Source organism: Lepus europaeus, chromosome 7 (assembly GCF_033115175.1).
Source record: "Lepus europaeus isolate LE1 chromosome 7, mLepTim1.pri, whole genome shotgun sequence".
Classification (NCBI taxonomy): domain Eukaryota; kingdom Metazoa; phylum Chordata; class Mammalia; order Lagomorpha; family Leporidae; genus Lepus; species Lepus europaeus.
In genome coordinates, this window is record NC_084833.1 from 91,090,955 (window position 1) to 91,104,471 (window position 13,517).

General features: G+C 41.9%; 1 protein-coding gene across 1 annotated transcript; it reads right to left on the bottom strand.

Moving 5' to 3' along the window:
• Positions 1-2,113: 2,113 nt before the first annotated feature.
• Positions 2,114-12,686, bottom strand: MMP7 (matrix metallopeptidase 7). Its single transcript, XM_062198323.1, has 6 exons — positions 12,570-12,686; positions 9,370-9,596; positions 9,129-9,286; positions 6,519-6,647; positions 4,335-4,496; positions 2,114-2,161 (listed from the first exon to the last, which is right to left on the bottom strand). Exons 1-6 carry the CDS (start codon positions 12,684-12,686, stop codon positions 2,142-2,144), a joined length of 813 nt encoding a protein of 270 aa, XP_062054307.1. The 3' UTR covers positions 2,114-2,141.
• Between the last annotated feature and the right edge of the window lie 831 nt (positions 12,687-13,517).

Here is a 13,517-nt window from a genome sequence, read left to right on the forward strand (position 1 = left end):
AGAATATTCTGTGGACCATTTTTGTGTGTATGTGTGTGGCTTTAAGTTACTAGTTTTAAAACTCAGTACTTTTTAATGAAAACAACTTGACCAAAAGCCTGTCACAGGATTTTGAGAGCCATCAAAACAAAGTTTAATGAGAAAAAAAAGATTGGTGTGGTAAAGCACACACCAGAGCCAGCAGGTGCAGACCCAGGAGGAAAGGCAGCCAAGCTCCTGCGCCAAGGGTTTGCAGGCAACAGACTTAGATTGACTGTGGCTAACTCAAGCGATGCCCAGGGTCTTCACTTCCACAACCTGGAGGAGAAGCCTTGCCCCTGAGCCCTGAGGAGGCCAGGGCCCAGAGCAGCTTCTGGGCATCTGTCTGGGTGCAGATTTGAACAGTCAGTGTTTTCAGAACCCCACCTATTCAGCCAGGCTGAATCAGCCTCTGGTGTTTAGGAGGGAATATCTGATAGGCCGAGTTAGGTGACATCCTAAGTGAGGAAGATTGGACACACAGGAGAGAGGCACTTCCCTGTCCCCCCAGATCCGATGAAGGAATAGTAGGCAGTAAACCAATAGCTATCTATGTCAGCTGTGAGAGATAATTGCCTCCTGCTGCCCCCAATTAAACAAGCAAAAATACGCCTAAACCACAGCTGCATTAGCTTACTGTGAACTCTGTGAGAATCACTGAACTTCTCTTGGTTTGTTTCGTCATCTATAAAATACAGATCCTGAATTCGAAGAGTTGTAACTTCCTCATCATTCTAACCTTATCGAAAGATTCCCTTACGTTTTTGGAGGGCCTTTGAACTCCTGTTCACATATACTTCGTACTTCTGGGTGTAGATCCTCCTGTCGTTTGCTCTGTCTCTAGGATGGCTTCCCAGTGGCTGTGCTAGTAATTCGGAGCTAGGGGATAGTGATGTGTCTTTGGCGAAAAAAAGGCTGTATGTGAAAACAATGAATGCATCTTTTCAGGATTCAGGAGGTGTGTGAGGGACTTTTTATAAAACTAAGAAAGCAAATTTCAATGGCGCATCCCTCTATTTTGCAGCAAAAATGATGCATGGGTGTGGAAAGAGTAGGGATAAGGAAGAAAGGAAAGAGTGAGATGGTGAAACCTTTGCCAGCCTGGTGTCATGCTAGGTTAAGCCCTGCGTTGAGAATGCTTTACCTACAGAAACACATTACCGAGACTAGGTATGGAATGAGAGAGCCAGAGCTGCCAGGGTTTCCGGGACAGGCAGAAGGAATGGGGGCTAGAGATGGGAGGACTGGGGACAGGTGTGGTAGGGAGCGGCCGCCTGCAGAGCTAGGGGCCAATGAGAAATTCCTGATGTTGAGCTCGGTAAAGAGTTTGAAAGCTGGGAATATGATCCAATTCTAATTTTGTTAAATTTTATTGTCCTTGTGCAATGTAAAATCCCACTGCTGCAAATCTTCAGCAACTCCTACAGCTACAGGACTGCTCTGGAGAAAGTCAAGGAGAAGGGGGTGAGATGGAAATCTGGGTTGGGACAGGGCAGAAGCAAGGGAATCCAGACAGCAGCTGTGGCAGGAGACATGCAGTGAAACCACCAGCTGGAAGTGACTATGAGGCTATAAGTCCTTGGGAATTCACATTTTATGGGAAGAACTGGACTTCCCCAATGACCATGGTGACCGCTGATCCAAAAGGGTAAAGGTAAGTTAGTATAACTCTGGGCTGTACAAATAAACAATTAAGCAGGTGGGACTTCCACATTCCCTGTTTGGTGCTAGGTTGAGGTGCACCTAAAGAACCCAAAATAATGTAGTGACTTTTTTGGTCTAGTCTTTGATTCAGTGAATAGCATGTTTTATCTAGCGACAGAAAAGTGCTCCCATACGAATTTCTCTAGAGAATAAAAATTTTACTTCATTGTGCATATAACATTAATTGACATCTACTGATTGCAAGTTGCTAGATAAGAGTCATACATGTGTAAAGGCACAGTCATTCCATAAAGGAGTTTATCCTCAGAGTGAAAGATACACAAAACCCACTGCAATCCAAGAAAGAATGAACTAAGTGCTAAGTGGAGTACAGGAATGATGTTTTTTACTTTTGGTTGAGGAACACTGATATAGAACCCATTGAACGATTGGAAGTTCTCCCTGAAGTTTCTATCTCTTCATTTCTTCTTCTTCTCTCCTGTTAGGAAGGAAAATAAGAAATTCTGACTTGGTATAAAAGGCAGAGAAATCATTTTAAGTCTATACAAACAAAAGAAATGTCACAGTATGTATAACCTGTTGTTCACTCACCCCAACTATCTTTGCCTGGGACAAAGATTCTAAAGAACAACCTCCAAAGACTAAGAGGTCGGTAATAGCTAGGGTGTGGGCCCTGGGGCCCAGTCCACCTTTGCATCCTGTCTCCACTCTCTTCCCAGCTGTGTGACCTTGGATAAGAGGCTACCTAACCTCTCTTGGAGCTAGGTTACCAATCTGTAAAAGGAGAATGGTAAGATCTGATTGGATTGTTGCATTCAAAGAGTTAGTGTGAAGGGCTTTGTCCATTGTAAGTACTCAATGCATTTTAGCTGTTATTATTATTGTTATTATTATTCTTAAAAGATCATTGAGAACCTTGCATCCATGAGTTTTACAGAATTTTAAAAATCTATGTTTTCTTTTTTTTTTTTTTTGACAGGCAGAGTGGACAGTGAGAGAGACAGAGAGAAAGGTCTTCCTTTGCCGTTGGTTCACCCTCCAATGGCCGCCGTGGCCGGTGAGCTGCGGCCGGCGCACCACGCTGATCTGATGGCAGGAGCCAGGTGCTTATCCTGGTCTCCCATGGGATGCAGGGCCCAAGGACTTGGGCCATCCTCCAGTGCACTCCCTGGCCACAGCAGAGAGCTGGCCTGGAAGAGGGGCAACCGGGACAGAATCCGGTGTGCCGGCGCCGCAAGGTGGAGGATTAGCCTATTGAGCTGCGGCGCCGGCTAAAAATCTATGTTTTCTGCTCATATTACATTTTGGCATAATGAACTCCCTAAATTTATAACCTACTTAATAAAAATCATACTTTAATTTGCCCACAAATTACTTCTTCCCAACTATGACTAGGGCAAGTTCTTTTTCTACTTGAGTATTTAATGCACTGGTGTGTTTTCTTATTTTTGATTGTTTCAGAAAAATTTTCTATAGTCCCATATATATTTTTTTTTGTATTTTCTTTCTTTCTTTTTTTTTTGACAGGCAGAGTGGACAGGGAGAGAGAGAGAGAGACAGAGAGAAAGGTCTTCCTTTGCCGTTGGTTCACTCTCCAATGGCCGCTGCTGCCAGTGCGCTGTGGCTGGCGCACCGTGTTGATCCGAAGGCAGGAGCCAGGTGCTTATCCTGGTCTCCCATGGGGTGCAGGGCCCAAGGACTTGGGCCATCCTCCTCTGCACTCCTGGGCCACAGCAGAGAGCTGGCCTGGAAGAGGGGCAACCGGGACAGAATCCGGTGCCCCGACCGGGACTAGAACCTGGTGTGCTGGCGCTGCAAGGCGGAGGATTAGCCTATTGAGCCACGGCGCCGGCCGTCCCATATATTTTTCTTAAGGTTCTAAGATAGTCATAAGAATGCTGTAGAGTATTCTATGAGTCCCAATGTTTTAAATAAGGGGAGGGAGTATTTTCTGTTTCTCTGGTGATAACTTTATCAGTAATAGTATTTTTGTAAGTCTTTGGAAGCAGCAGCTCTTTAAGTTGGATCTTGAGTGTATAATTAATATCACTTTCAAAATGTGTTCTTCAAAATGTTATTTTGTGCATCTCAATGGGTGTTTAGGTGGCTCGGGATGCCCACATCCCAGATCGGAATGCCTGGGTTAAAGTCCCAACTCTGCTTTGGGTTCCAGGTTCCTGCTGATGTACATGCTGGGAGGCTCAAGTATTTGAGTCCCTGCCACACAAGTGGGAGACGCAGATCTAGTTCCAGGCTCCTGGCTTCAACTTGGCCTTTTGTGGGCATCTGGGGAGTCAATCAGTAGATGGAAGATCTCTCTCTCTCTCTCTCTCTCTCTCTTTTTTTCTATCTGCCTTTCAAATAAAAATTAAAATAAAATAACTTAAAATATATAAAACAACCTTGAGTGTTATTTTGTTATTTCCCCACATGTTGCTGTCTTGCTCAAACCTAAAATCAGCATCCTTGTAGTATAAAGTAGCTTATTTAAATTTCCACTATTAGGGTCCCACTTTTTTCCCCTCAATTGACTTTTAGATGTAAGTTCCAGTGTGGTTTTCTATGTAGATGCCCATTCACAGTCTTTCTCCTCCAGGTCTAGTCTAAAGAGAAAATGTGAATTGTCCCTCATTTGAAATCATAAACATTACCATATAGCTTCTGAATGCCTTCAATATCATCCTGTCCAAGTTGGAAATTTTGGGAATCCGCATGTTCATAGGTTGGATACATCACAGCGTTTGGATCAGAGGAGTGATCCAGACCCAAAGAATGGCCAAGTTCATGAGTTGCCACGTACAGAAAGTTAATTCCTATAATCAAAGACAGGACACAGAGTAACTACAAAAATAGCTATGTGAATACTATAATACCTTATTTAATGTGCAACATATATAATAGAATAATAAAAAACCCAACTTTCAATTCCCCATGGTTTACTTGTTTTTGGGCCTTCAAAAATGGAGAGGAGTGAGATGGAGAATCTGAATAGTAATGCTTTCAATTCATCACCATTTCTCTTTCTTAAAACAATGATATTTTTTGGTGCCTCCTTGCTTCTAATGTAATCACTCAGGCTATCATGCTCTATGGTGGAAAGCAAAAGCTTTGAAAGCATTAAGACCAGGGCTTGAAACATAGCTCTGTACTTGCTAGTTGGACCACTCTGGGTATAATAATTAACATTGCTGAGTCTCAATTCCTCATCTGTTGAACAGAGGCAAGAATTCCTAACCTGGAGATGTGTCATAATTATATTTTCCAAAACCTAGAAAATAATGGCTATTCAATACATAATAGTGACTCTGAATGTCAGGAGAGAGAAGCTGACTTTGAGAAAGCCAAGACTGAAAGGCAGGAGCCCCAGGCAACATGGGTTTGTGTTTGACTTTGATTCATGAAATCATATTACATAGGAGGGATCTTCAGTATGTCCATGGAAAATGTGCATTCTGAAAGTAGGCATGGATTTCAAAATTTGTTACACCAAAATTAACTAATCTTTAAATTCCATTTTCCATGAACCTTTTGAAATACCTCCATATGTTCTTTTTTTCTCTCTCTCTTTCAGACTTACAGAAATGCTTTACAGATAAGGGGGAAGGCATGAGCCTGTGGGTTTGAGGAGTCTCCGGGGCTCCGGTTGTGTTGCGTTAGACTGAAGGAAGCTGCCTTTAATCCGCCGTGAGTGGAAAGAAAAGAGAATGAGAACGCTATGCAGGATGCAAAAGGGAGACGCATCACACTTTTATATAGGCTAGATTTTCACAGCAAGGCGTCACTACTTCGTTCAAATTCTATTAGATTCCCTTTGCCAAACATAAGGACTAGTTTGTCTTTCAGGGCCAGTTAGCAGCCTTTTCTTTAAAAACAATTGTCTCTAAGAGTCACTGTTTGGCCTGGTGGTTCTGATGCCTCTTGGAAGGTGCAAATCCTGCATGGCACAGAGGACCTGGGTTTGAGTCCTGGCTGTGCTCCTGGTTCAGCTTCCTGAGAGTGTGCACCATGGGGGGCAGCAGGTGGTGGCTCCAGTACTTGGGTCCTGCCACCTATCTGTGAGACTCAGATTGAATTCCTGGCTATGGTTTGACCCAGGCGTCTCTGTTTTTGGCATTTGGGGAGAAAACCAACAGATGGGAGGTTTCTCTCCATTTCTCTGCCTCACAAATAAATAACAATAAAACAATGGTCTCTAATTAGAATTATTTATACCAGAATGCCTCACAATTAGTTCTTCGATGTTCTACAATGCCCTGTTTTGTTAAGTGATGAGCATGATCGGCTGAGTCATGGAACTAGTTCTTTTTGAACAGGTGGATATAATTCCAATATTGTACATAACTCTTCCATAGCAATAGTCCTTGCTGCCACTTCCTCCTCCATTGGAGACACTTATTTTTGGGAAATATGAAGAAATGACTATAATTTATTGAACTATTAATATAGTCCAAGCACTGTGTTAACTACTATACATACATAATCTAATTTAATTTAAGCATCAACCCTTGATTTGGGACATAGTAATAGTTCCATTTCACAGATGAGGAAACTGAGGTTCAGTGAGGTCAAATAATGTGCCCAAGGATACACAGGAAGTCATTGCAGAAGTTCAGCACATTGAACCTGGTGCTGCTGCACTCCATAGACTGAGCTTTCCTGTTCTCTACATGCTGCATTATGAGTACGTTAAGTGAGATAGAGTATTTAAAGTATATAATACTGTGGTGGGCACTTAACAAGGGTCCAGTAATTCCTATAAATCAAAGCAATTACCAAAGTAAATTTGATCTAATTCCAGGATTTTGTGAAGGTACAAGAGACATTAGATGCTGTACCTAAACTGCTACCGTCGGTCCAGTGTTCATCATTATCAAAGTGAGCATCTCCTCCAAGGCCGGGCCCAGGTGGAAAGGCATGAGCCAGTGTGTTTCCTGGTCCATCAAAGGGGCTAGCGTCCCCGTGAGCTGCAAGAAAATGGGGGCGATTGCGCTTAGTGACTGAATTTTTCTCTATTCAGTATATTTTCAGTGTATATGATTATCAAATCTAGAAAGAGCTACCCAGGGACTGGTGTTGTGGCATAGTGGATAAAGCCACTGCTTGTAATGCCAGCATCCCATAGGGGTGCTGGTTTGTATACTGGCTGCTTCACTTCTGATTCAGCTCCCTGCTAATTGCCTGGGAAAAGCAGTGGAAGATGGTTCAAGTACTTGGCCCCTGCCATCCACATGGGAGACCTGAAAGAAGCTCCTGGCTCCTGACTTTGGCTTGGCTCAGTCCTGGCTATTATACCCATCTGGGGAGTGAAACAGTGGATGGAAGATCTCTTTCTCTCTCACACTGTTTCAAAATAAATAAGTAAATCTTAAAAAAAAAAAGAGGAGCCCAGTACAAGTCATCAGCATCATTTGTGCAGTAAGCAGCCAAGCGCAGACCCAGCATGGTTTAGGTGCTTATTTAGCACAGGCACTCGTCTTTGGCAAACACTGATGAGCACCACTATTGAAGGCTTACTGGATGATGGATTTAAATGCATTGATATCTAATGTATGGCTGCATTAAAGTGTTTGTTCAATTCAATCACTTTGCTTGGTCAAATAGTGGCAGGAGGAAGAGTGACGATGAGTATCGCATCTGGAAAGTGATTTGTAAACTACTTCATATTTTGTTTCTTAAAAACTCAACTGCTTTTTATAAACAGTCCATGGGAGAACCATGCTAAACATCTCTTAAAGGGGATTTTGATAGTTTTATTGGTGACACAGGGATATTTATCTTCAAATTGGTATCAGTCTGCATCTAGTCTGTCCTGGTCTTTAAAAATGTGTTTTGTGGCCGGCGCCGTGGCTTAACAGGCTAATCCTCCGCCTTGCGGTGCTGGCACACCAGGTTCTAGTCCTGGTTGGGGCGCCAGATTCTATCCCAGTTGCCCCTCTTCCAGGCCAGCTCTCTGCTATGGCCCGGGAGTGCAGTGGAGGATGGCCCAAGTGCTTGGGCCCTGCACCCGCATGGGAGACCAGGAGAAGCACCTGGCTCCTGGCTTCGGATCAGCGCGATGTGCCGGTTGTAGCGGCCATTGGAGGGTGAACCAACAGCAAAAAGGAAGACCTTTCTCTCTGTCTCTCTCTCTCTCACTATCTACTCTGCCTGTCAAAAAAAAAAAAAAAACTTAAAAAAAAATGTGTTTTGTGATTAGTGCTTTCTGTGATGTTTTCTTTGGTGTTGTTAATATTGTAGGCTCAAGTAGAAATGTCAGCTAAATTCACAGTACTTGGGTGGTTCCATATTAGAGGAGACCAAAATGAATAATATTTTTCTCCACATTTGTACCATGAAACTCTAGTGTATGTGTATTATCTCCATAAGTCTTCAATACACAAGTGCCGGTGCTCTACTTTGTTGCTAATGAGAGTACTGGCAATAAGCCAAAGACACTGTCCTACTTCTTGGGGGTCACTTGAGACCTTTGGGAGCTGTAGCCCTTTTTCCTGGTTTACTGTTGATATTAGTAGACATATTTTAAATGAATCATGCTATAAAATACGAGTTGGCATACTTTTTCTGTAAAGGGCCAGATAACAAGTAGCTTTGTGGACTTGATGATATCTGCCAAACTGTACCCTTTCTGAAAGTGGTAATAGACAACAGCTAAATGAAGGATCATGGCTCTCTTCCAATAAAACTTTATTTACAAAAACAGATGGTGGGCTGGATTTGGCTCATGAATTGTGGCTTGCCAACTCCTGCTATAAAAAGTTGCTCTAAGTTAACAGACTAGAAAAAGTTATAATAATATTGCAAAATATGAGGATACTTCAAAAAGTCCATGGAAAAATGAAATTAAAAGACAAATTTATTTTGATGCAAAGGATTTTTGAAAGCTGTGCTTATAAGAAGTCTTTGGAAGTTTCATGGAAAATGCCTATTATGCAAAAATAGTGCATGGTTCAAGTATTTTCTACATGAAAATAAGTTTATCTTTTAAATAATTTTAGGCATTATTTTATTTATTTGAAAGGTAGAGCATGTGTGCATGCAAGAGTGATTGCCCATATACTGTCACCCCTCAAATGTCTACAACAGCCAGGAAGTAAATCTGAATCTCCCAGGTGGGTGGCAGTGTCCCAGCTACTTCAGCCATCACCTGCTGTCTCCCAGGGTATGCATTAGCAGGAAACTAGAATGGAGAGAAGAACCATGACTTGAACCCAGATACTCGGAAATAGGATGTGGGCATCCCAAGTGGCATCTTAACTGTTGCAGGAAACACCTGCTTCTAAACTTATTTTTTAACTTCATCTTTCCACAAACTTTTTGAAGTAACCTCGCACATGCACACACAAAAATGTATTAAAGATTTTAAATCCTAAAAAGAAGAGACAACTGATATCAACAATGAAGAAATAAAATGGTCGACAGGAATAAACTATAGGAATCTTCCTTACCTCCTCTGGCAAAGCCAATCATGATATCAGCAATTCCCAACCGGAGTCTCTTGAATTGCAGTGGAATCTCTTTGCTCCACAAGTTGAAAGCCTTTGCCACTATTTGGTCCACTCTGACAGGTGATAAGTTTTGAGTAGGAAATGGATATGACACGATCCTATGGCAACAAGCAAACAATATTTGATCTCTTAGGAAAAGAGTTTTATTATTTTTCCCAAAATGAGCCAAAGTGAAACTAACCTGTAGGTGACTACTCTGGAAGTCCACTTCGGGCTGCTTGGGAGTGGTGAGTATTCTGTAACATCTGGTACACCACATCTGGGCTTATGCATTATTTCTATGAGGTGGGAATTTAACCTTCCAGTTATAGGCAGGCCAAAGAACTTCTGCATCTCCTTCAGTCTGGTTTCCAAACTATCGACTTCCTTTGATTTCAAGCCATGAAAATAAAATCTCTTGAGATAGTCCTATTGAAAAGAGAGTAATTAATCTGTAGTTTGTGCTTACTGTTTCTGTGCCTGTGGATTCAAACAGCAAGTTGAGGATGGAACAATTGTATAGTTACTGAGTAAAATACATATGCATTAATGAGAATATTTGATATTGATAGTGAAGCCCTGGCATGCCATTTCATGAGTTAAAGAGAAAAAAATCCCTCAATTTTTCTTTGGTCTCAGTAAATGTTTTGAGGAGAAGCACACTGTACACTTTATAAAGCCTAGATGTGTTTGTAGGAAGAATCAGGAGAGTCTCTAGTGTGTCTCCAAGAGCAACACTGAGACTGTCCTTGGTCAAACACTGTGTGGGAGGGAGAGCTGAAGTCAACCAGCCCCACCTAAGATCCTGCTGAGATCTACACCCGGAGAAAGGATAAAAGGTCTTACAGTTTTAGTCCTGGAAAAGGATACCAGGAAATGATTAGCATAATTACTTGATTTAATTGTCCAGATGGAGAAATCAAAGCTCATAGTAGCTAAATGCTTTGCCTAGCTTCACACTGTGAAGTAGTAGCAGAACTGGACCTGAGTTTCCTGACTTCTGATTCCTTTTCTCTCTTTCCACTATTACATCCCTAGAAAATCCACTTTGGGAAGCTACAGGATGAAGCAGGGCTCCTGGGTCTATGCCCTGTACAGCTGGGTCCCTGGGAATTTCTTGGATCCTAGTGTCTGGATATGAGGATAGGAATCCAACAGTCCCAATAAATAAATGCTGATTTCTTTACTGTTACCAACGCTTGGGTTTCACTCAATATAATAAATATTTATTGCTCATCAGGAATTAATTGCTTATTTAAGTGATCTATTTCATCTCTTCCAGAGCTACAGGCTTTACAAAGGCCCTATCTGGATGAAATCTCTCTGTGCACTGAGCTGCCTCATCCTGGTTTCCATTACACCTAGCTAACTTCTATCATGCTGACCACCTGCACACTAAGTAGAGACAAACGCTCCTGCGAATGTCCTGTTTCCGGGGAATCCATTAGGCAGAACCATACACATTGCGTGTTTGGAGGGAAGAACTGTAAAATATTAGTGATTTCTTATGTCTAGTAATTTTCTAAGTCTAACATATGAAAGCGTTATAGACATTCTGTGGAAAGATGGAATTAAAAGATATTTATTTTGATGCAAAAAGTTTCAAAATCCATACACAGTTTTTCAATATAAGCCTTTTCTACAACCTTGTTGAAGACCCCCTTGTATTATTGCGACTTCCTAAAAGTCTGAGTTAATCAGAGGTAAAATGATTTTTCTTATACTTAAGGCTTAAATTTATAAACAATACTTATGAGTTACCATCCAATTATTTTATCAAATAATAACTGCCTACACTTATTATATTGCTTGTTAAGAAATATATTGGAAAGAAAATAACTTTTGAGCCAGAGAAACTTGTCCTTGATTCCTATATCCTCTGCTAGCAACTATGTAAATCAGCCTAACTCCTTTTTTATCAGGATAAGTTAAAGTTTAATTACATAGTGTATAGAAAAACACTTTATAATCTGTAATTGCTGCATATGAGAAGTCATCAAAAAGTTTCATTACGAAAAAACCATGCAAGGATTTCAAAATTCTTTTATGCACTAGAACTAGAACAAACTTATCTTTTCATTCCACTTTTCCATAAATTTTTGAAGTACTTTTATTGGTCTTATCACCTCATGTATTCACAAGGTGAGGTAGCAAACACACAGTATTATTATTTCCATTGGACACAAAGGGAAAAAAGAGACAGAAACTGATGCCTTATTTAGCATCATTGGTTTTAGAAAAACGGTCACCTCTACTCATGTCTTTGGACTTCAACTCTCTCCACTACAAGAAGTCCCCACCTTAAGAGACACACTCTGTGCACTTTATGAAAAGACTGTTAAGTAGTGATAGATAATAATACAATTTCAATTTATTGAGAAGGAACAATGTTTCAGGTGCTAAGTGTTAAGTGCTTTACTACTCTTCCAGTTGATTGATTAGCATTGCTACTTCCAACTTCCCAATTAGAAAACTGAAGCTTAGAGAACTTTAATAACATTCCCAGGTCAATCTACACAGGGAACAGAAGAGCTCAAACTCCAGCCCAGATTGGGCAGGTTATAATGGCTACTTGACAAAAACACATAGTGCCTTTATATTTAGAAAAGTTAACAAAAAGTTCAGGGGCTGGCGTTGTGGTACAGTGGGGTTAAGTCTGCATCCTTTTTTTTTTTTTTAAGATTTATTTATTTATTTATTTGAAAGTCAGAGTTACACAGAGAGAGAAGGAGAGGCAGAGAGAGAAGGAAAGAGAGAGGTCTTCCATCTGATGGTTCACTTCCCAATTGGCCACAATGGCTGGAGCTGCGCTGTTCTGAAGGCAGGACCTAGGAGCTTCTTCCGGGTCTCCCACGTGGGTGCAGGGACCCAAGGACTTGAGCTATCTTTTACTGCTTTCCCAGGCCATAGCAGAGCTGGATCAGAAGTGGAGCAGCCGGGTCTCGAACCGGTGCCCATATGGGATGCCGGTGCTTCAGCCCAGGGCTTTAACCTGCTGTACCACAGCGCCAGCCCCAGGTCTGCATCCTATAACGGAGTGTAAGTCTGGGTCTCATCTACCCCACTTGGCAGTCCAGCTCCCTAATAACGCACCAAGGAGGCAGGCAGATGGCTCAAGGACTTGAGTTCTTGCCACCCAGTTGGGAGATCCAGATGGAGTCCCTGGCTCCTGCCTTCAGCCTGGACCAGTCCTGGATGTTGCTGTCATTTAGGAAGTGAACCACAAAATGGAAGATTGCTCGCTCTCTCTCTCTTTCCCTCCCTTTCAAATAAATAAAGAGATACATCTTAAAAAAGAAAACTCATTGCCAATACTAACATGGAAGGAGAAATAACTGGAACACCCACATCTAGTGCTGATGGTGAGCCCACAGAGCCCCAGGTGAGTGCACCGTGACATACCTGAGCCTGTTCCCACTGTGGCTCCTTCATGCCTCCTGCCTCCTGGAGCAGAGGCAGGGCCAGGCTGCTGGACAGCAGACACACAGTACCCAGCAGGGAGAGCTGCAAAGCTGCCATCCAGGATGATTTTCTCAGGTATGGTTGCTGTGGTGTTTTCTGCTAGCGGTGGGAGAAATTTATAGGGCTTCTCAGCCCTGCATGTAGAAATAGGTGACTCACTGGAATGTTATTTTTTAGAAAGTATGTGTTATTTTTCATGATCAACAATGAGGAAGTATTGTGTCCTTATTGGCCGGAGGCACACAAGGTATTTGTCCTTCAAAGGATTCTTTCCCGTCTGCTTTATAAATCAAATCCATCAGAAAATGTATTTTACTTGCCAGAATCAAATTAGTACTCACACAAAGCTTCTCAATTTAAACATTTTGTGGTGTATCACTTAGGACATTAGTGTCCTATGTACCTTAAAATAATTTTTAAAAAATGTTCAGATGTGTAGAAAGTGCACAAAGCATATACATAATCAAACAACTATTTAGCGAATACTAGAATGTCAGCCAAGTCAGGAAATAGAATATCACCATCCTGTTCTTCTTAGAGTGAAAAATGGCAGGAGTGGCTAATGGAAGTGCTCTAACGGGATGGGATGTAGTCACCATAGAGCAGTGCTTCTAGGCACCTCAGGGGAGTACTGATATATCTTTCCTCCCTCCCTCCCTTCATTCCTTTTGTTTTTTTAAAAGATTTTATTTATTTATTTGAAAGTCAGAGTTACAGAGAGGCAGAGTCAGAGAGAGAGAGAGAGAGGTCGAGAGAGAGAGAGAGAGAGAGGTCTTATATCCACTGGTTCACTCCCTAGATGGCTGCAATGGCCAGAGCTGCGCCGATGTGAAGCCAGGAGTCAGGAACTTCCTCCAGGTCTCCCACATGGGTGCAGGGGCCCAAGGA